Raw genomic sequence first — 25,357 nt, 5'->3', positions numbered from 1 at the left:
TAAACGTAACTAGCATATTTAATTTTAAAATGAACTGTATTGCTGTTTCTCTGATTTAGATCATCTTTTATGCCATAACGATGACATAGAAGATTTCAAAGTGGCTTTCATTTACTACTTAGTACCCCACAATTGGACCAAGGAAGATGGTGGTACCTTAGACTTGTTCGACTGTGATGGTATGTTTGTTCTTTCTCTCTCTTTGTTCAAAAAGCTTTATTTGTCTTATGACCAACCCAAGATTGTTAGTACATGTCTATAGCAATATATATATATATATATATATATATATATATATATATATATATATATATATATATATATATATATCGGGTGCTAATGAACTGTACATACAAAGTTTAAGAGGTGATTCCCCACATCAGAATAAGAGAACAAGTTCATATGGACCTATGGCGAAAAGGGCATAGTTTCAGAGCTAGGGCTGTCCAAAATCGCGAAAAAGTCAAATTTCAAGAGGCCCTATTTCGAATTTGAGACACTGTGGATGATGCTCCTTGTCAGTATAAAGAAAGCCAAATATACACAACCTAAAAGTGCATATTTCATGAATTGTCAATAGATGTAAAGGTTATTCCCTACAGGGTGTAATTTTCAGATATGTTTTCAATAGAGTTTTCTGATATACCCTGATTTCAAGAAGGGTCCAAAGTAGGCAGGAGGTAAACCTTGACAACAATCGGAGGGAAGGCGGAAGTGCTATGAACCGGCAGCTCCATGTTTCTTTGTGTTCGCAATAACGTGTGATGATATGTAATTCGTCACGGTATATTTCACGTTTTCTTCACTTTTAAGCGTGAAAGAAAACATCGTACCATGTGTTTTTCCGAGTACGAGAGACCGTGCTGCTGACGGTCCTTAATACTTACGACATTGCGCTAAAGGATTCCGTGTTCATTGCTATCAATACTTATCGTTTGCCTACTTCGAACCCTTCTCGAAATCAGGTTATATCAGAAAACTCTATTGAAAACATATCTGAAAATTACACCCTATGGGGAATAACCTTTACACCTACTGACAATTCATGAAATATGCACTTTTAGGTTGTGTATGCCTTGCTTCCTTTATAGTGATAAGGAGCATCATCCACAGTCTCTCGAATTGGAAATAGGGCTCTTAAAATTTGGCTTTTTCACGATTTTGGACAGCCCTAGCTCTGAAACGATGCACTTTTCGCCATAGGTCCGTATGAACTTTTTCTCTTATTTTAATGAGCGGAATCACCTCTTAAAGTTTGTCGGTATAGTTCATTAACACTCTGTATATATGAAGGATAAGGGAGAAAAAAAAGGAGGAATGTCACAAAACTGTATTTTCGAGAAAACGACGTTTTTATATTTTAAACCGCGTAAAAAAGAATAGGGTACTCAAATATTTTGCACCTTATTACATTGACATTTCGACATCTACGCATGCATGGCATATACTGTCAAATAGTACCAAGAGTCACCAACAAATAGGACAAAGCACCCGATAAAGCACACACATGGACATTCCTTGTTTTTTCCCCCTTACCCTTCATATATATTTGCAAGTGATAGTAATACAGAAAACTACAACATATGTTCATGTTCATTCTTATTTATTTTAATTAATATAATTGAATTTAGAACACATGATATGTTGCTGTGAGAGTCGGAAATGTGATTACCGGAAAACTACCACGATTACCACCAGTTACCGGTGAGTCCCGGCAATCAAATATCACTGGTGGTGATCACCAGTAATAGCTAGGTCATGCCTATGTTGGAAATGAAGGAGCATACATTTTGAGACCTACGCAATGCGAACCACCGAGTACCGAAAATCGTTAGTTCGAAAGAGATAAAGGAAACTTTGAAAGAGGAAGAAAAAGTGACAATGTCTACCATATATGTCGCTAGTTACAAGCTCTAAATTATTTAAGTAGTAAAGACATTTAGTTAATAGATAAACGTAACAGCATTTGCAGTAAAGGAATATGACAACTTGCAAAAGTACATTAAAAGCTGAGAAATTTGTATGGAATTTTATATGAATTGTATACAAAGTATCGTTACATGAATTTGTTGTCATGCTAGAAATCAAGAAATAAATGAACTCTCTATGTTCTATAAAAATAATGGAGGTAGAAAAACAGCCGTATTTCCATTAATACATGAACTCGAGAATTTGGTATTGAATTTGTTGAAGGATATTACAAACGGTCAAACATGTAACATGATTTAGTTTTCCACTATTGTTACCAACTTTCAGTGATACTTATCGTGTTTTGTTACAGTTCGATTGACTAATTACTATTTAAATATTAAAATAAAAAAAAGAAATCATAAATAAAATAAAAATAATAATTAAATCAAAAAGTAGCTATTGCTTTGTGGGAAAAAAAAGTCACACCCGATTTAATTTGTGTGACATCGATATACTTTCGTAACACTTAGAACTGTACATTTCTTGCTTTTGCAATTACTAGTACATTAACAATGACGAAATGGAAACACCTTGTCGTCCGCCGACGGTCACCGAAAGCACCATCACACGATACTTTCTTGCGTGAAACATCGTTAATATTGGTAAGATTTTGCTTGATGACAAGAAACTAATGTAGTTTATTAATAATTTCATACGGATTGTCATTCTGGTAGAATTTATCACAAAAATATCTCCTGGGAATGCTACCTCAGTAGTTGCATATTCACCTCTGGTGCAAGAAGTCACTGGTTCGATCTCAGGCATGTGAGTTTATGATGGACAACATAATGTCATTGAATTTGCACCGGTTCTCTCTGTTTCTTCCCACATTCTCATTCCACTAATTACTTTATATTCATTATTCAACCATCTACTCTACTTCAAAGGGCATACTCGTGTGACGTTAGAGTAAAAGTTTCATATTTAAAACGGCTCCCGCAGTTCGAAAAAAAAGTAAACACAGCTGAGGCAACATATAAATTAAGTCAGTATTGTGTAGGTTCAAGAATGTTGTACGCATCTTAGTTTTCAACAAACGCGCGCTGACTTAACTATTACTGGTAATCAGCACTAGAGATTTTATCACCAGTGAAAGCTGGTATCAGAATTTCTATATCCAGCATTCACCAGTTCAAATTGGCGATTGCTGGTGATCGCAGTTGTTTCTCGGTAATTACGAAATTTCTGATTTTGACAATAACACACATATACAGGTGGTGGATATTTAGTTCAAAAGTTATAAGAACATATCAGGATAATGTACAAAAAACGTACCATGTAAAGATTGGCAGGGGGTCATTGTTTGACATACACTGTGATAACAGTTGCATTTTTTTTTTTTTTTTTTTCAAGTGACACTACGCTAGGTTATTGCACATTTTAAATTACATGTTAAGCGAAACTTACAATACCATGTTTGTTGTTCATTGTTGCAAAATAAGGGCGCTATAGTGTCACAAACATCCAAATTTTGGTGGCTCGGTGGCCTCTAGAATTGACAACGCAAGTGAGATGGACTGGACAATGCACATTCACAGTACTGTAGGGCCAATTGCATATTTAATCACATAAGGGACCCCTAGACGACCCATACTTACGGGATACCTCAACGTTCCCTTTGACTTTGGTTGCACGTACAGTGAAAGTCATAAGTATTCGTACACCGACTGCAAACTATGAATAAATGACTGTAGCTCCGACTTCGTTGGAAATAGAGCATTGAAACAAACGACACTGCATTCTGAATTAAATTCTTTAGTGTTTACAAAACAAACGTTCTGTGAATGTGAAAACATAGATAAATAATAGCAAAAGAAACAAAAGTGGACATGATTTTGATGTGTCAAAAGTATTCGTACACGTACGAAACGTCCAGAAAGAAAATTATTGTGCATGATTCAATACTTGGTCGGGTAACCTTTGGCCCTAATTATAGCTAGAAAAAGTTTCGGTTTCGAGTGCACCAAATGTCGAGAATCTTCGACTGTTATAGAAGCTCATTCCTCTTCAAGTACAGTTTGCAAAGAACGTTTACTCGTAATGTTGAGCTTGCGGAGTTTCTTTTCGGGTAAGTACCATAAACGCTCAATCGGATTGAGGTCAGGCGATTGATGAGGAGTGACTAATTGCTTTGGCACATTGTATAGTAACCAGAGCCTTGTATTGTGTTCCGTATGTCTGGAATCATTATTCTGTTGAAATATAAATTGGTCTTGCTGGTACATTTAATCAGCACTAGGACGTATATTTTTCTTCAAGATGTCAGTATACATATGCTGGTCCGTAATGTCGTCAATAATTGTCAACTTTAACACTCCGAAGCACGCATGCGCCCCCAAACTACCACTCTTCCACTTCAATGCTCGACGGTTTGCCGCAGATATTTCGGGTTCATCTCTGTATTTGGCTTCCGCCACACCTTTTTTCTACCGTCAAAACCAAACACATTAAATTTACTATCGTCTGAGAATATCACTTTTTCCCAGAAAGCTACATCTTTGTTCACGTAAGCTTTCGCAAAGTGGAGCCGCTTCTTCCTATTCATCTCGGAAGCAAAAAATTTCTTTCAAGCAACGCGCCCATTATAACCTTGTTTGTTTCACGCCCGACACAGAGTACTTTCCGAAACTAACATACCTGATTTGGCTGCTTCTGCCAGCATTTGTGGAGCACTGATTCTTGGGTTCTTCTTAATTTCACTCAGCAGTATGCGCTCACATCGTCCAAAGATCTTTCGTGGACGTCCACTTCGCGGCATGTTTTTGACTGTGTTTGTTTCGCAGAAGCTATCTATGATTGACTGCACGGTCGAATGTGGTCGTCCGATAGCATCTTATATCTCCCGTAAGAATTTGCAGTCAATGGTAGATCGTTATGAAGCCTTATAACTATTTTACTTTCTGCATCTGTTGTCTCCGTCTCTTTTTGACCCATTACGTCTTCAGTCTTGAATAACTCTTTGAACTTGTATGATATTTCACTTGCATGTAGTTGTATTTATATTTGCAAACCTCCAGAGGGCGTTCTATGTCAACAACAGCTCGAATAGCTGGACGTTTTTGTCTTTAATTTCAGTGTACGAATACTTTTGACGGATCAAAACCATGTTCATTTTTGTTTCTTTTGCCATTATTTGTCTATGTTTCCACACTCACGGAACGTTAGTGTTGTAAATAATAAAGAACTTAATGGAGAATGCAGTGTCTTTTGTTTCAATGCTCTATCTCCAACAAAGTCGGAGCTACAGGCATTTAATCATAGCTTGCAGCCAGTGTACGAATACTTATGACTTTCACTGTATCTCTCAAAGTGAACCTCGGATTCGGCTAACCCGGAGTGCTGGTTTGTCAAGATGTTATTGTTCAAATTAAAAAAAAAAAAAAAAAAAAATGTAGCGGAAAGATAAACGCTGTAAATTAGAAATTATTATTTTTAATTCTCAGGTAATATTTTTTAACTCGAAAAAAATAAATAATGTCTTATATAGCAAACCTATGAGGGTGTGGGTTTACAATAGGGATTGCACTAGAAATAAATTGCATATATCATGTGATTTCGACAAAATGGACTCTCAGTACTTTCAAGAATTGTATTTTAAAAACAACACTGCAGTTTTTTAGCGCAGGTTAACTTGAAGAAGGCATAAATGTTATGTCTATAAATGAAACATGTTTTAGCGAAATTCCATGCAAACAGTTTAATAATTGTAATCCACTTATTCCTAGAGTGCTATCAACCAATTGCTTACTATTTTATAATATACATGCATATTTAATTTTATAATATATAATGAAAGACAATTCCCAAAACCACGCAGCAAACTTTACAAGTTATCTTCTCAGCTATTACCATTTATGTCAAGGTCAAGCTGGGGAGTATAGCCGGGATTACTTTATATGCAACAGGCGCGTTAGTGATTGTGTGTATGTGTGTAAAGGAAGATTAGTACAAAAGTACACACCCACCTATGCTAGATTGTCACTACAAGCTAGTTTTGCATTCACTTTATAATTATACGCCGCTAAATGTTTAATATTATGATCATAATTTGACGGGTTTCGAATGAATAGAAACAATAATAGAAGAGATTGAAAGTTGCATGTTCCAAATGCCTTTACTTCGAAAAACTGTTTAGATAATTGCCTCATCCAATTGCACAAATGTCTTTCAATAGATGGGAAGATCATAGTGTCGTTTATAGCAACTATCTGAATTCGTTCTGGAAATTTAGTAAATACTGCTAAAGTTTGCAAGACTGTCTAAAATTATGTAATTACGAGAACTTGTAATTACAACTAGCAAAAAGTGTTTGTGTAATGTCATAGAAGCAAAGTAAATGAAGAAATGTTTTGACAGGTGTCCACAAATACGCAATTTTAAATAGTGTATCAGATTGCCTTTTTTTCTTTTCATATCTCCGGAGTGGTTTGAAATACCAAATTACCGTAAACAACATTGCGATCTTCGTGTATATTGAAAACATGTTTGTAATTGAATGTGATACTTGCTTAATCACTTTTTCGAAATAAAATCCTTTAAGAAAAGTCGAGTTTCAATACTTTGTAACTTTGTTTGTACTTGTTCAAAATAAATCATCTGATGACCGTAGTGTCCAACACTAAGATAGTTTGGATGTGTCTTCCCTTCTCCATGTCACGTTCAAAATTACTGTTGTAGAAGCCTCGAAACTTTGATTAGTTTTCGGCGTTTTTGATACTGTGGCGTCCTCAATTGGCTGCCCTGCATAATAAATGTAGAATTGTAGGCTTTTGTTTTGTGTAGACTTGAAATATGAAATAACCTGACGTAGTGCCATTAAAAAAATAAATAAATAAAATAAACTATGTTGGGTTGGCAACACTGTTAAATTGGTAGTATTGAAGAGCATGTCAAGTAGTGTTCCCCTGTCGATATTTGCATGGTACGAAATTTTAGCATTTTGTATCTATTAAATTAAACAAGGACTATAAAGATAAATGGTCCACCCTGTATGTGTACGGTTGGAACATGGGAGTCTTTAAGCAGGAATAGAACAGAACATGAATTACCAGAAAATAGTGAAAACTTAACTAGACACACGCAACCATATACAATATATATACAGTTCTTCAAGTACGGTTCACTAAATCTTTCATAAGAGGGAGTGGAAGAAGTAAAATCAAAGATCATAGGAATAGTTGTGAGGCATCCATGTGATTATCATATTGGAAAATGATTAAGGGTTTAAATACCGATATTCATACTTAAACCAAATAATTCTTTTCATTAGGCATTTTCGTTGTTTTGATTTTTCCGTAAAAATAAAGATCTCTGTATTTTATATCGTACAAGTTCAGCCAAATTCATCAGATTGGGATTAAACTTGTCATGGTGGTAGACCTTCACATGCTATAAATGTGTTTGAAACATGCTTACAGGCTTTTGGTTTCTGAGTTACGGGCGGTGGAATTTTTTGAGTTATATTTTCTGAAACACAAATGCGTACAAGAAACTTATCTGATCGAGATGGAACTAAGCCCTGACCTGCTATTAAGCGAGTAAAATATGATGTGCAGGCTTCTGGTTCCCGAATTATGGGTGGTCGAATTTCGGTCACATTTTCGAAGAAGAAAAGAAACAATAACCAATTCGTCTGCTTTAAATCAAACTTGAGATGGTGATAGGTTTTGTCTGCTGTAAAAGCGTATGAAATATGGTATGCTGGCATTTGGTTTCTAAGTTATTACACAAAGCACTATATAAATACATTGGACATAACAGAAACTTAATAAGTACTGTTTAAATAACGATTAAAGGTGTGTCTTAGAAAAAAAAAGTCAAATGAAGTATTTTTCTTTACGACTATACATATTTCACTTGTTTTTTTAAAAAAAATATGTCAAATTTTAATATTGCAATAATTGGCTCCTTCCCTTCCTTTCATACTTTCGAGCGAAGATAGAAAATAACAAAATATTGTGATTGTGGAAAAATCGAATTCGAGATTTTGGGGGATTTACACGTTTCATGGTACGTACATACCGAATGAAATCTACAGGCTACTGAACGAAAGTTTTTCGCCTCAATTTGTTAAACTACATTATGCTACAGGCCGCTTTCTTTTCACCCTATTACTTTCTTTCTTCCCCACTTCCCCGGTTAATGTTGCCGCCGAGGGACTTCATCTCTCATACATGATGGGCTTAAAAACCCATAGATACCGAAGAGAGAGAGAGAGAAACTTTAGTATGATATTTAGTTTAAGAAGTGAAACTGAGAAAGTTTAGTGTGCTGTGACCTGTATGTCCAGTCACTAGAGAGTCAAAAGTGGGTGTTTAGGGGAAAATTTCACACAATTAAGGGAGTTTATAGGAACATTCTATAGAGGTTTCTGATTCATATTATATAAGTTCCCTAAAAATGAAGTTGATCTGAAGCTGTTATCTTGGAAAATGGCTGATCTCCGACCGTTTTTCAGGTAGTCGTAGGTTTGGGTTTAGACAGATATAGCAGTACTAATTGGTACGAGTTATATTTTCTTGGATTCAGAGTAAAATAATCTTTCATATGATGCATTGCAGTTGTTTGTAGTGTTTGGTAAAGGGAAGTAATGGCGGGAAATTTTTGATATTTAACGCCCAAAATTTTCCTCCTTAGACTTTTTTTCTTTCTTCGTCTGTAACGTAAGTCACAATAAAACAGGCATTAAATCGGTGTATGATTGTAGTTTACAGTGTTTAATATAGGTAAGTAATGGAGGGAATTTTTGGAAACTTCAACGTAAAAATTCCCCCTTTTTGAATTGTTGCTGTTATAGAAAGGCAACACTGCATTGAAACAAAATCAAAAGATTCTAAAGCAGGCCTGTCCATGAATTGGCTCCCGGAGCCGAAGCGTGAGCGAGCACGAGCGGAGACAAGAACAGGTGAGCACAGGTATTGGTAGCTTCGCCCCTTCCACTGCATCCGATAAGTGTTGCCAACCACACATGATGGCAAAAAACCTATGGCCAAGCCTGGTCAGAAATTCGCACGATGTTGAAGCATTGAGCAGACGCAAGCGTGAAACGTGCAGGTGTGCTCTCCCCCTCCCCATTTCGAAAGCAGTGACGCGAAAACACTGCAGGTAATAAAATTGGTACGTTTTTTGGTCGAGGAAGACGCATGATAGAGGTTACAGTTAGCGTTGAAGTAACTAACATACAGTATTTATACAGACGAAAATTGCCTTGTAAATAAGAGAAAAAACAGAAACAGTTATCTATCCTCCCTTATGAGGTGTTGATTCTGTTCTCCGTCAACCACTGAACATGCAGGTGCTTGGCAGACGAGCTGCTAGCGACAACTCGAGACAAAACCTCTTCTCTCCCCTGTAACTCCAAACTGGTGACAGCAGTCATAAATACCTTTCCGTTACTAGCGATACCCAACCTGCAAGCGGAGTTATCAATTTCATAACTTGACCTGGATTTTCTGCGTGGAAACGTTAAAAAAAAAAAAAAAAAATCAAAGACAGGATAATAAGCTTACTGCAGTGTTTTCACTTTTCAGAGGGCGGTACCGATACCGAAACTAGTCTCGATCTCGATCTTAACTCGAATTTGAGACCGAGCCGTGCTTTTCGAAATCGAGACGAGACGGAAACTCTCAGTCTCGTCTCGAATTTGGAACCGAAACGAGACCGAAACTACTCAGTCTCGTCTCGATACCATCTCTGGTGTTTTCTATGACATACATAATATACTCTAGTGGTATGTATAGTCTGTATACTGTAGTGCGTATGTATGGAGAAAATGTATTCGAATAATAAAATTTGGGTCCCCGGTTAACACGAATTTTTCTAACACGAACTCCTGATTTTTCAGTCCCTTGGAATTCGTGTTAACGAGGGTTTACTGTATTTTGTAAACGCGGCATTGAACCTTCGGGTTCCATAGGCCATAGAGTTAGTTAGTTAGTTATTATTATCTAAAAGAAATGTTCAAATGTTGTTAAGAGACAATTACACAGAAGAACTGAGTTCCGACCAAACACTAATTTGCCGGAAGGAAATTCCAGTGCAGTCCAGCCCACTTTAAGCGTTATCCGTGCAACCCACGTTTCATGTTCAAGACATTGGGAATAATTGTTTGTATCATTCAGTTGGAACGTATCCTTCCGAGTTTACGCTGTTACAGTAGGCCTACAACATTGTGACTTTCAAAATCAGTCAGTAACTATCGAAGAAAGACAAGCGTGTAGCTTCAGTCGTTGATATGATTTAACATTCTTTTTCACTTTTAACAAGCCACCGGCAAGCAACCAGCCAGGGACAATATATTTTTCCTTATTAAAAAGACACTCCTTGTTAACAAAAAAAAAAAAAAAAAAACTAATGGTAGTCACTAATGGTCACTCTTAAAAATGGAAAATCTCTTTGGCTCTCTTAGTATTTTGTTTGATTCTTTGCGATCAAAGTAACTTTAAAAGTGGAGTAAGAAATACTATTCTTCCTATTGATAGTGTAATAGTGGCTTCTAATCTCCACAACCAACCCCTTGTTAAGCCTATTCTTACACACATACATGCATAAGCTAATTTTCTGGAGATAATACTTAGATAATTACAAACAAGTGCTACAGTATTTTTTTTTTTCGTATCAAGAGATTATCTCTTCTCCTAAAAAGCAAAACAACATAATATAACAAACCCACACTCAGATTAAGAACTTGATAATAATATATATATATATATATATATATATATATATATATATATTGAAAACTGGTTTTCCATTGGGCAAACTAGCAAATTTTTATAAATGTAAGCGATGGTTTGGTTCCACCACATCCTTCTCTAACAAAAGGAAAGAAAAAAGCAGAAAAGGAACGTACATAGTTTATCATTTGATTGCTCTTACAAGTTTGTGTTGTCTATAGTTAACGGTTACCACATTGTAAAAAACACTTTACACTAAATGGCAATCAGTTACCATACATACCTTTTTTTTATTTGGTAAGCTAGTGATTACCGCTAAGGTTGACAACACTTCCGCTCCTCTAAGGACGAAACCCGAAGATGCACGAAGTACGAACAAGGGTATTTGCACGTAGAGCTCGGTAAAGTGCTCGTGAGCGTTCACGAGGAGAGTTTCCACTATCTGCTCGCCGTGACCAGGGCTGTTCTAAAGTAACATTGATAGATATTAAACACAAGTGTATCATGTCAGTCCAACAATAATTAGGATGATCAGAGTAGTCGAGATGTCACCTTACCGTAACATAAGAAAGAGAGAATGAAGTGACAATCAAGATGGCTTTATGTCATTTCTGATTATTTCAGAAGCTTGGAAGATTTTATTATACCGCTTTCTACATGTCTCACATTAGAAGTATGAAGCAACATTAGGTGAATTTATACTATTACAAATTTGTATATAAAGAGCACAAAATGTCAAGCTGTGACCACATAATACGGGTTGATTCATATCTTAGGTTAGTCCGATGAATTTTCTAGTGTCTCTTATTGACACTGTCTTCCAAATCATCACTGAAGACTTCACATCATGTTTACTGTGTTCAGAATACTGTTGTGCAGAGATTTCATGGGCTTAATGAGCACCAAGTTGTTAGCAGGTTACAAAAGTATAGTGGTCAGGTTGGTACTGATGGTTGTCATCTGCTTGACTGTGTAGTATGGTTCCAATCTGCAACTTATGAAAATATTTTTAGAAACTTTATTATCGCATAAAACTACATAATGAAGGAACATGTACGATCGTGTTTGGTAGATACCTAACCAATTCTACCATAAATAATTATGAACAGCAAAGGAGAGCTGCTAAGAGAACATCTACTAACATGTATATACATTCAAATTATACACCAACAACTACACAGGCTGATTTCCTTGCAAACAACAGCAACGTAAAACACTTCATAGATATTCTATAAAGTCCCTACCGAGAATAAAGCATGGCTATTTTCCAAACCGAATCTAATGCAGAAAGTCCCATTGTCTCAGTAGCAATAGATAGATAAAACAAACACTAACTCGAATATTGTTGTGGTTGGTCGGAATATTGATCTTGAATGGCTCTCATTGTAAAGCCATTTCTGTCCCATAAAATATATTTCTTCAGGTCAGTTTCAAAGCATGGAAGAGATACATTCATCAACATTCCAGACCAAGAGGCTCTTTTAGGTGAGGTCTGTGATAACTTTGCTCATGCTGTTTCCGTATGTGACACCTCTTCAAGCCTCTATATTCAAGGCAAAATAGAAGGTCTCGACATTCTTCAGAAAGCCGAAGAAACTTCGGTTGACCTTTAGCTTCGAAAGATAAAATTGCTTCAACAAGAGAACAATTTCTACTTGTATGGATGAGGGAACCTCGATGACTTGATAAATTATACTAGTTTAATTGCCAAACAGCATTATGCCAATCCTTTGTTCTTGCTATGCTTCCTCCGACCAATAACTCGGCTTCACATCACACATATTTCATTTCATTTCATTTTATTTATCCTCCATTCTGTACAAACTTGGAAATAATTTTCCGATAGTACATGGGATTCGTCATGGTTAATTGATGCAGTACATATATTACACACATTTGTTAAACATAATTCATACTTTTATACATTACAGTAATTTGAAATATCATTATACCAATACTACAGCACACCTTATACATAAATGAACCTATCTTGTTACTTTGCTACTACTATTTACATTGTGACTATTTAATTGATTATATTCATCTACTGTATAGAAGCAATGTGACAATAGGTATTCTTTTAATTTTCTTTTCAATGTAACATTAGACTTGATTACCTTTAATTTGTTTGGTAACTTATTGTATAGCATAATACCAGCATATTTTACTCCCTTTTCGTACATTGCTGTTCTATGGTTTGGTGGATGAAAATTAGTCTTTTTTCTTGTGTTGTATCCATGCACGTCACCGTTTGTTGTGTACTCATTTATATTGGATCTTACAAATTCTATTAAGCAATATATATACAAACATGGTAAAGGTAGTATAGCTAGTTCTTTAAAATATTTCCTACAGGACTCTCGGGGTCCTACACCAGCTAGGATTCGTACAACTCTTTTTTGAAGAACAAAAATATCTCTACTTTTTACAGTATTTCCCCAAAATATTAATCCATATCTTAATATAGATTCAAATGAACAGTAATATAATACTTTTGCTGTATTTCGGTTTATAGTATTTTTGATGGTTTGTACGGCAAAACACATTTTTCTTAACCTATTCGCAATTTTTTATATATGATAATCCTATTTTAAATTTGCTGATATATGTACACCTAAAAATTTTACAGAACTAACTTCTTTTATTTCGTTTTCTCCTATTTTTATACTTCCTTTATCTAGATTCAAATGAACAGTAATATAATACTTTTGCTGTATTTCGGTTTATAGTATTTTTGATGGTTTGTACGGCAAAACACATTTTTCTTAACCTATTCGCAATTTTTTATATATGATAATCCTATTTTAAATTTGCTGATATATGTACACCTAAAAATTTTACAGAACTAACTTCTTTTATTTCGTTTTCTCCTATTTTTATACTTCCTTTATCTAGATTGTTGTTTGTTAATTTAAAGCTTATTGACAAGGTTTTTTCTGAATTTACTATTAACTTATTATGATCAAACCAGTTCGTTAGCTGTTCTACGTTGTTTTCTATGTTAGTATTTAATCGTTGATGGTTTTCGCCTGTTATTGCTACACTTGTGTCATCCGCGAATAATGTGGCTTTTGCAAAGTTTAAATTATCCGGGAGATCGTTTATATATATCAAAAACAGTAATGGCCCAAGAATTGATCCTTGGGGTACGCCGCATTTTATTTTATTCATTGTAGATGTGAAAGTAGTTAATTTTGAATTTCTCCCATCTACTCTAGTTATTTCCACCACCTGCATTCTATCTGTCAAATATGAACGAAACCAGTTTCTTATTACTCCTCTTATTCCACATTTCTCTATTTTACATAAAAGTTCTCTATGAGGCACTAAGTCAAACGCTTTTGTAAGGTCTAAAAACAATCCTATGCACTTATTTCTTTTATCCAGTAGTTCGCTTACGTAATTCAGATATTGGTAAATAGCGGTTTCTGTTGATTTTCCTTGAATAAATTCATGTTGATCTTTTGAAATTGTTCCAGTACTTTGTAAATACAGTGTAACCTGTTTGTTCATTGCTAATTCTAATATTTTCGCATATGTTGTAATAAGAAAAATTGGTCTATAGTTACTGATATCCATTTCATCTCCCTTTTTATAAATTGGTTTGACTTTGGTAACTTTTAATTTATCAGGAAATACTCCTGTTTGGAAAGAAAGGTTTATTAAATAGCATACAGCTTCAGCTAGAGAACTGTTTACAACTTTTTTGATAAGCGCAGGAGGTACTTCATCAATGCCTGCTGACCATTTATTTATCATTTGATTGATAACTTTTATTACGTCGGTCACATTTACAGGATATATATACATTAAATTTAGATTATTTCTTATGTTAACTTTCCCAAATTGGTTGCTATTTTTGTGTTTGTCATATATTCTACTTAAATTTGTGTAATAAGAATTGAATGTGTCTGAAATCATTTGTGGGTTATGAATTACTTCATCATTGTGTTTTATTTCAGTAATATTTTCTCTTGTTTGATTTATTTTTAGTTCATTATTTACTAATGACCACAACGCTTTGGTCTTATTAGATGAATGCTGTACTATAGTTTCGTTGTGCATTTGTTTTGCTGCTATAATTACACGTTTATATATATTTTTATATTTCTTGTAATATTTATCGAATGCTTCAGTAGCATTTCCTTCCTTCCTTAACAAGTTTAGTGTTTTTATTTTTTGACTGGAAATTTTAATACCCTGAGTACACCATTGTTTGGAAGCTTTTATTCGTAAAGTAACACTCTTTTTGGGAAAAGCTACATTGAAATAGTAACTAAAGTTATCAAGAAAAACGTTCCAGTCTTCATTTACGTCTTTGTGCATACAGGGTCCATTTCGAATTGCCAAATTGAATGAAGAATATACTGGACCCAATATTGTGGGGATGGATGATCAAGAATAAATTTCTGGTTCCCGTGACGTTTTTAAACAGCTCGCACTACCCGAACTGCCCAAACTAGTGTTTTGCGCATGTAGGACATTGTACTCTAACAAATATTGTGAATGTATAAATTCGGGACTGACTTCTTCAATAAGTCCATGTCACATGCCATGGATTATCTTGTGACAATCATACAGGAGTTTTTGATGATGTCTTGAAAATAATGTTACTGAAATTCCCTAGAAAATCAGTGGGCTAAACTATGGTATTAACCAATCAGTGCTGTGGGGTCATATTTAGACAATATTTTGAACATAATACCTAGCACTATTTGTGGTTTTGCTGAGGCTATTTGTTCCCAGGGTTTAAAGTATGGAGTATTAAGATGAGAAGAAAGCCATCACCAACATATTCTCCTGCACGAGTTCAACATAGGTTCTAGTGACTCAAAGGCATCCAGACAAATGGGCATGTAGAGGACGTTATTGCTGAAAGGACCACCTCGAAATTATTTGACCAAGTCCGAAATGGAAATTTTGACCTGAACGATGCCCCACTTTCTGGTTGCCCATCCCACTTTGATGAAAATCATTTGGAGGACTTAATCCATCGTGATCAATGTCAAAGCACCCGGGCATTGTTCATGGAGATGGACACTGTACAGGTTACTGTCGAGCGACATCTTCAACTTATGAGACATGTTCAAAAACTGGGTTCGTGAGTACCTTACTGCAGACAATAAGAATCAGCGTGTTGTTATATGTGGTTCTTTTCCTATCCACCATTGTGAATCTTGTCACCAACCATCCCTTTCTCTCACTTATTGTTTTCGGAGAGAGTAAATAATATTTGTACGTCAATTTTAAGCAGAGGAAGGAATGGGCCAGCCGAAGTATAAAGGCAACTTTTCGTCCCAAACAGGGTTTGCATCCTAAGAAGACAATGTCGTGTGTCTGGTCTGATTAGAGCGTTATTCACAATGCAACTCCTACCTCGTAATCGTAGTGTCCACTGCTACTGTATACTATGATCAACTCCAGCATGTGATCAACTTCAAGAAATAAGATCGAACATCCATCCCTTATTATGGACAACGAAGAGACCACAGATGACAAACCGTTGCCATTCAGCAGCTTTAATGAGATCATTCGTCCAGCGTATTCCCCAGATGTGGCTCCTATAGGTTATCTTTTTCAGATTCTGTCGTCGAATGCACTTCGTGGACATCCTTCGAAAATGATGATGAGTTCAAAATCTCATTGACGACATACATGCATCCAAGCTACCGATATATATATATATATATATATATATATATATATATATATATATATATATATATATATATATATATATATATATATATATATATATATATATATGTGTGTGTGTGTGTTGTAAAGGCATCCACTGTCTGACTAAATCAAGCCTTAAACAAGCAATGTATCCATTGGTTTCAAATGGAACGGCCTAATGAATTAACCCAATAATAGTTTTCCAAACTTACGAAAAAAAAAAAAAAAAATAGAAATGACCGAAATCCATCTTGATGGCTACTTCATTCTCTCTCCCTCTCTCGTATGTTACGATAAGGCGATAGCTCGACTACTTCGATCATCCTAATTGTTGTTGAACGTACATGATAAACTTATGTTTAATGTCCATCAGTGCATATTCAGAATCTTTTGACCTTGTTTACTTGCAATAACAACAATAATTCAAAAAGAGGAATTTTGAAAGTGAGGTTCCCAGAAATTCCATCTGTTACTTTCCTATGTTAAAAACTACATATATAACCCTACACCAATTCGATGTATGTTTTATTGTAATTTAAAGGATGCATAACATATTTCAGCTGCAAGTGGAATTTAATCTCTGAACGCTCTTGTCCAGTTGTATAAGCAACTCAGATAAGCACAATTATAAGAACTGCAAATTGTTAATCCCTTCAGGGTTCCCACTCGTCCTGGAAATGTCCTTGAGAATGCATTTCTGTCCTTAGATTTTTCATAATTATAATCAAAATCTTAATTGATTGCTATTCTGGTTTGCCATTCCTGTTTCTGTGCTGAATAATAATTTGTCATGATCATTCATGTGTGGACGTTTGGTGGGCTTTCTTTCTCCTAACAGGGTGATTGGATGGGAGAACTTCTCTCTTCTTCTTTCATCCACTAGTCTGTCAACCCATTCTTGGATACTGTCTTCACGAGCACTACCCTCCAGAAACTGTGCTTTGTACCAGTATCAATCCTCCGCAATCACTCTATTTTCGCAGCAGTGCTTACTCTTCAGTAAAATTTCTTATGAATGCTATTTGTGACAAGGTCATAAAACAAGAGGAAAGAGATAAGTGAAAATGTACAGCAGCTTCAGAGAAAGAAAAGGTAATTGATGGAAACAAGTGAAACTTTGGTGACTGAAGCAAACCAGCCTGTATATGAAGCAGAGCAGAAGTCTTGATTTACTTTAATGACAAAGTCAAATGCTATCCGTAGAGCAGCTTCGCTAAGGAAGAAAGAGATTATGCCTATAGATAAGGAAATCACACAACTCCATACTCAGTTGAGAAACTTGTAATACAGTTCTTTTTTTTTTTTTTTTTTTTCTAATTACATCTGTCACATTGTCACTTAATGAAGATGCCATGTACGAAAAAACATATTTTTGTTGTTTGCAAATTTGCTTGGTGCACAATTAAAATGTAATGTAGAAAGAATGAAAATACATGTGCTGGATGTGGGTTAGGGTGTATCGAAAAAGCTTTTCTTTTTTCGACATCTTGTTACACTTAGTGGACATTTTTGGACAAATGTGGATAATAAAACACAGAAAAAAATTCACATCGATATCTCAATTTTTTATGGTGCCGTCATCAGTTTGAAATTCGAAAAAATGATGAAATCGTAGTCTTTTTGAGACAATAAGTGAAATAGTTATAACTTTATACTATGTTTCAATTACGTAGTAATAATTGTTTTCCAGACAGTCCCAATATAATGTAAACAGATTTCAAGACTCTACCTCAATTTTTTGAGTTGCTTCCATCCCTCTGAACTGTGGGGTGAAAAGACAATGACCTTATATGTTAATGTATATTTGCAAAAATTCCACAAAAACAAATTTAAACATGTTAGTGATTTGTCTGTCAGGTATCTGGCACAATAGAGTCAAAAATCAATAAAATGAAATGTATTCAAGTTTTTATACATTCGGAAAACGTATAGCATTTTAAAAGGTGGAGAAAACTCGCTGAGATATATTATAGTTCCTGCGCCTCTTAGCTTATATCCAAGTAAATTTATTGCATTGGAAATAACCCAGAACTCACCACGAAGAAGTGGTTGCAGTTCGAGTTCCACCCTCCCTCCCACTCCTGGACTTACCTTTGATTCTGTATTTGCAGATTACTGGTTCTCAAATGTTGTAGCTTATTTATGTTCAGTCACTCATTTTTAATTTCTATTCTGATTTCTTTGTGAACTGTTGTATCCGCTCCCGAGATTTTAAAGTTACCAAATTAAGTCCATGGCGACCGTCTGCACCACACACAGAACTGGCGGCTTCTGTCACTAATTTTATCATGCACTCTACTGCTTGAGTGTGGCAAGGAAAACTTGTTATTTCTTCACTTGCAACCGCGGCAATTTTTATGATATTGCAACTCATCTTTGCTTAGGCGTTATGGTATTGGTGACAAAAGTCAAGACACACTCAGATCAGTTTATCCTGCCAATGTATGTTTTTGCGTCTAATTTGACCTCAGAAACTTTTAATTCTCTCACATTGACAGATAAGGATAATGTTCTTGCTTTCAAAATTATTCTTCAACCGAGCCTTCGTACGTTCGCGTCTGTGTCCGATATCATTGCTAGAAGTAAATTCTCGGGATGACTAAACCATGCATTTCGCATTATCACTGGATCTATGATTGATTTACAATCTGAATCCATAGTTCTAGAAAGTGACATAAGTTTCCATAAATGTTTAGCTCCTTGTGTGCACGATGGTTCGCTTTTAATATAGAACCACACCGAAGCATAAACATTCATTATGTAGGAAACCATAATATTCAGCTTTGTTGACGGGTTTTCCGTTCCGATGTAAAGGCGCAAAATTCTACTAACAGTTGTCACCCATCTCGCCTGATGTAGCTTTCCAGGATTTTGACTAACCAAATTTTCAGAACAATGGACCAACGAAACAGCTTGACAAATATTCAGAAGATATTTTTGATCCGTGCTTAAATTCAAACCACGAAGTTCTGAATCCAGTGAAGAGCTACAGGTTCAAAATCAACAAGGAGTAAGGACTCGAAGTTTTGTAAAACCATTCCAATTTGTCTTTCGTATGAATTTGGCTCCGTAGTCTTACCATCGATTTCTTGAATTAAATGTCTAAGTGGAAGTTCATTTGCATGCAACAGACAAATTATTCTTTGAAGTGGCTTTCCTAAATAATTTTCAATATTGGCCATTACTCCATTTTTTCTTCCACTATTAACTGGCGTTCCATCACAGTCTAGAACAACAAGTTTTGACATGTGAAGATTTTGGTCACTGAAAAATTGAGGAATAGCTAAACTTGATGCTGTCTCCCCTCCCTGACAATGGGCATACGCGCCCAATATACTTAGACTGTGGCTCTTGCACTAAAACATGTTCCACTTGCACTTATGTGGTATGCTTACTATTTCGTTCAGCACTAACATTTGGTGTTGCCTTCCATCAAAATACAACCCTTTAACTTAGGAAATCTTTAGAAAAGAAGTGTCTTCTTCAGTGACAGTTTTCATGAATGTTTCTTTCCCCCTTTTAATCTTGTTTTGATCAATAATTTTCTCCTTTTGCTGAGAATTGACCAAACCAACATCTAAAAGTGAAGAAGCTAGGTGTGCAGCATGACGAACATACATGTTTGACCTACAAACCGCAGAAGTGAACATTTGTAGTTTAACTCTCATTTGCTTGACTGGTGGACTTGTATTTTCCTCAATTCTTGGAGATGGGCGGAATTCTTTATCTGAACCCGAAAATTCTAAATCGTGGTCACTATTAGACAGATTTGCGTCCTTGTTTAAAGTTTGTTCAACTTGTTTTAAATGTTTGGTCACTATTAGACAGATTTGCGTCCTTGTTTAAAGTTTGTTCAACTTGTTTTAAATGTTCATTTCCACGTTTATTTGGTTTTTCATACCGCTTCATAAGCCGTTTAGATTCATAGTTGTCGATTCCTCCTGTAGTCATTTCCCTTTTCGTTCTTTGGTCAAGAAGAAATGGCACCTCTAACGTTGGCACTTGTCTTTCTTTTTCACATTTACAATGAATTAGTGGATCAGCACATTTACACCAAGCAATATTAAATAAGGTTTCTCTTCGAAATTTTTGAAATTGTGCTATTTTAGCATCACATGTAGGGTTTTTCACTGATTTTAGGAGTTGACGAACTATTTCGTGATATTGAAGAACTAAGGCAACAATTCGTTGTTGATTTAAAGTAGCTTTTCCACATACAGATGGCTTCTTCGAAACTTGAATTATTTTAGAAGCAACTATGTAAGCAATGTCCTTGGCTGGCGGATATTTTCTAGAACTGGAACTCCTCTTTTTTGTTTCCCTTTCCCATAGGAATTTTTTCAGCACACTTTCTATTGTAGACAGGTGAACACAACTATACTCTTCTGGAGACCCAATAACATCGTGATTTTTTTTTTTTTATGTCCTTTGTAATCGAGTCTTATTCTCCAATTCCATGTTGATACAAGCAAAACAATTGCACACTGACAAACATATATGAAGAAAACCACAGGCTTGTAAACAATAGAATCAACCAAGAAAACAGTATCACACGTCAACGCTACCAAACCAGCAAAAGCACAACACTCAAATGTGATAATTCACCTTAGACTGATTATTATATCTTAGTAAGGTGGGTCCATTTGTTTCGATAATTGAGTTGTAGGGGAGGCAGCTGCCAAACACAAATATTATAACTTTATCGATTTTCTCCCAAGTCAAAACGATGGCAGCACCAGATAAACAAGAGGCAACGATTTTAAATTTCTTTCCTCATTATATTTGGAGTATTTCAAAAACAGTTATTACTATGGGTAATACTGTATAAAGTAATACATATTTCACTTACTGTTTTAAAAATCTACGATTTCATATTTTTTTTTTCGAATTTCCAGCCAATGGCGGCACCTCAAAAAATTGATGTATCGATTTGATTTTTTTTCTTTGCTATATTGAACACATTTGGCCAAAAATGGCCACTAAGGGTAACAAGATTTCGAAAAAAAGTTTTTTTTTTTTTCATACATCCTAATGTGCGTGGATCGTGTGGCTATAAGGGGAGTTGGGAGGACACCCACCAAAAAAAAAAAAAAAAAAAAAAAGCAACACTTTACTCTCCGCTTTGTGTATTTAATTATTGTGTATTAATACTGCACTTGCATTAATATTCACTGCATATGCTACCTACTTTTCTTTTCGCTATTGAGAGTTTTTGAACCTACAGTTGCAGCCTAGTTGTACATTGCTGTGTCGAAGTCCTGGAAATTAGTGATTTGTCCTGGATTTTTTTTTTTTTTTTTGAGAAAAAGAGTGGGAACCTTGTCCCTTTGTTTTCGTTAGATTAATGTATAACTTACAGAATATCTGTAACATGTATTAGTGTACTTGGGTATGCATTAATATATTAGTTTACAATGTTTTTGGGGTTTAGTGTCCATGCATGCAGTGTTGCTACACTAGAGCCAAAATAAAAAAAAAAGTCGAAAGGGAAGTTTGGACGTTAAATTTTAAAAAATTCCTGCCATTACTTCCCCTTATTAGGTACTAGAACAATTGCTATATCATATGAAAGACTATTTGATTGTGAACTCAAGAAGATATAACTTGTACCAATCGGCCTATTAATGTGCCTGCTATATTTGTTTAAACCCAAACCTGGACTACTTCGAAACCATGCGGAAGTCAGTCATTTTCTAACATAGCAGCTTGAGCAGACTTTTACTTTTGGGGGAATTTATGTAATTTGAATCAGAAATCTCCATGGAATGTTCCTACAAATTCTGTTGCTTCTATGATTTTTTTCTAAGTTTTCGTATAATGATTGGACTATGTGTAATTTACTTTTAGCTGAGAGTTCAAAAACCGGATTTCACACTTTCAGTTTAAACCTATCTTCACATTAATCACTTTCTTAATAAATGGAATTTTAGTATAAAAATTGATCCTTCCGTCCCCCCGCCCCCTCTTAGAATTGCGATTTTCGAAAATGCTGAAATACGGATTCCCTTAGTTTTTAGGTAAGATTTTAAATACTGAATTTCACAACATCAAGTTAAACGAATCCTTGACATTAGGCATTTTTTAAACAAATAGTGGGAAATTATATAATCGAATAGCTTAGGAGTAGAACTTTTCGTAAACACTGAAACATGTGCCTTAATTGTAGATAATGAACAAGAGTCCAGTTCCAAATTTCATACCTCATGTTTAAGCGAATTCTTACTTCGGGCATTTTCTGAATAAATATTGGTGTATTCGAATATTGAACAAATTATGTACCTCTCTTCTCAGGAACGGAATTTTCAAAAATGCTGAAATGTATCTTGTTAATTTTAGTGAATAGTTTGTATTTCAAGTTTCATTTTTCACAAATTTGCGAGATACACTATTATTGGCATAAATAAATAAATAAATAAGTAAAATACTGAGCCCTCCTTTACCTCTCTTTAAGATGCGTATTTCCATTGAATGTGGCGCCCAGGTCTCCCAATAATATTCACAATATTATTGGCCTCTATTTCGATTTTCGCCATCATTCGACCTATTTCATGTAGATACATATTTGGCATATGTAATGTCGGTGATGAATTGAGTGCTACCTTCTGGATCTATCTAGAAATGGCCATATGAGATTTCTAGCAGACGTCATGTTTCCATAGCTTTCATGTCGTGGATTTGTAAACTTTATTGTGCTAAGAAAAATGCGTATTTTTTGTGCATGCTATTTTATTTGCACAAAGTAAAGTATGCACTATTATTTAATGCAAATTAACATATTTAAGATCGTTTTAATTTAACACAACTAAGTCTAATCTAATAGTCCGATCTATTTTTATGTTGACTGAGAGAAGGTGTTACAAATAGTGCTAGTAGTAAGAAATCTTTGCACAAACTATTCCAAGACAAAATAAATTACTAGAATATCACTAATGTATGAGCGTAATTGTTAATACAAATTTAAAATTTGGGAAAGAAAAAGTAATTAACCTGCAGCTATATTTTCATAGTCTTTATTAAAAATAACACACGCGTTATATAGCACCTTTTTTTTTTCGTTGTAAAAAGTGCTTTATAAGCATATGCTATTTTGTTCATTATATTTCATTTATATCTGAATTAAAAATCAGTTAGAACCATTTCGTTATTTTCAAGTAATCGAAGATCGTCAAATCTAAAAAGACGAAGTTGCTTATGTATTTTCATAGTTCATGAAGTTTGAGACATGTAATTTTATGTATTGTAAGTGTGTCGTCTTATAGTCTGAAAATCAAATGTTGCAAATGTACTGATATTCTTTTGTTTGATGTTTCTCATTTACCATATTATGCAGAACAAGGAATGATATTACTATTTTTTCTTGCAGACAAAGGTAATCCTGTGAAGGTTAATAAATCTTTACTACCAGAGAGAAACTCTGTAGTTTTTTTTGAAGTATCTAAATCGTCGTATCACCAGGTAGGTGGGCCACGGATTTTTAAGTTAGTAGATTTTGCACTTCTTATGTGACTGTGTGTCCTATATTTATTTTATGTGTTACCATTTTTCCATGACCTGAAGATCGATTTGGCCCCCTATTTTTAATCGTTATTACATGTTTTTCTCTTTTATGTACAGAATACTTATTTGCTGAAAATATCCTATACGAAAGGAACAAATGCAGCGTTTTCTTTCTTCAAAGTATGAAATTGAGCTGTAGATAACGGATTATGGAAAAACTAAAGTGTATACATTGGTATGTTAATGTAATACCAAAGAAAGAAGAAATACACAATGAAGATAAACTGACTTTATAGAGAGTAACATCCCAATTGTGCTTTTACAAAGTGAGTCTCATACACCTTTATTCGAAACGAAGGAAGCGTCTTCCATTGCGAGCTCACTATTGTACATAGTAATTCGTGTCCTGTGTTTAAGGGTACTTCCGCTTATTGGTCACCATATTGAAATCCACCAGTCGATTGCAATCTAATTTTTTAGATCTAAAGAGAGTGTGTGAGTAACATTAGAAATTTTCTCTGAATTCATTTATATAAAAGTATTTTACATACCTTTTGTCATTGTAGAGTTAAGAGCACTGACGTTCAACGGAACTTGCAGTACTGTTAAAAATTCACTGCACAAATAGTTTACGGAACGAGTACTGATGTATGCATGTGCACAACAGAAAGTGTTGTCTGTCATGCATAACACACAGCCGCACACACTTGCTCTAATCGAGTATCACGCGTCGAGAGTATCTGACTTAAGTGTTGTCAGGACCTGTGTTGTTAAAAGATTCTGTCCTTGAGTTTACACTATCCATCAATGATTCCCAAACGATTTGTCGCGGCTTTGGTGTACCACATAGTCCCGTAGGGTGTATCGCGAAATTTAAAAATTTAAAAATCATGAAGCATTTAATAATTAATCAAAATAATTCTGAGAGGTTGTGCGAGTCAACGATCCCAACGACACCAAAAATGTTCATCTTGCGCTGTTATAATATATATTATTATTGTTAGTAGTAGTAAATAATCAGACACGTATGATGTGATATCGTGGGTGTTTAGTAAAGTGTGTCGTGTGTCTAAAAGGTTGGGAACCACTGATATAAACTATTGCTTTAAGGTAGGCCCAGAGATACAATCAAGAGCAGTGAGTTAGGTGGGCATTCACTGGACCCAGTGACTAGGAAATTGCATATTGGAGCATTCGCTAACCCACCGTGTAATAGTCCTTATTTCACATTAATTTGAACATTACTTTTTTTTTATGTAAAGTAGAGTTATTGGGCCAGTTTGTTGTGAAATGAGAAGTTTATTCATTTCTCTATTCATAGACTAAACAAAGTCATTGTTCACGGTTATGGCTCAAGACATGGGAAGATCTTGATAGTTATTCTCTCAGCCTGCAAGTTAAGAGCGGTAGAACTATATTAGCCAATAGGGACGCTCCTGCAGACGATGAGAGTGAAAAATTATAACACTTGACGGTTTCGAGAGCGTGGTTTTATTGAGAATCGCTCTGGGCTTGAGACTAAATGGTGTGTGCAA

At 35.1% G+C, this 25,357-nt stretch overlaps 1 protein-coding gene across 5 annotated transcripts in view; it reads left to right on the top strand.

The window, feature by feature from the left end:
- Nucleotides 1–25,357, top strand: part of LOC145687718 (prolyl 3-hydroxylase OGFOD1-like) — a 134,568-nt gene that overhangs the window by 18,237 nt on the left and 90,974 nt on the right. For 3 of the 5 annotated variants that reach the window (XM_081761172.1, XM_081761170.1, XM_081761169.1), the window contains 2 exons: nt 60–179; nt 23,689–23,780. In XM_081761172.1, coding sequence (XP_081617298.1) covers nt 60–179; nt 23,689–23,780 — 212 coding nt within the window. The remainder of the gene's footprint in view (nt 1–59; nt 180–23,688; nt 23,781–25,357) is intronic. The other 2 variants (XM_081761173.1, XM_081761171.1) reach the window with 1 other exon arrangement.

Source organism: Thermobia domestica, chromosome 6 (assembly GCF_964235325.1).
Source record: "Thermobia domestica chromosome 6, izTheDome1.hap1.1, whole genome shotgun sequence".
NCBI lineage: Eukaryota > Metazoa > Arthropoda > Insecta > Zygentoma > Lepismatidae > Thermobia > Thermobia domestica.
Note: the sequence above shows the minus strand (reverse complement) of the source record. Positions and strands in the feature narration are given on the sequence as shown.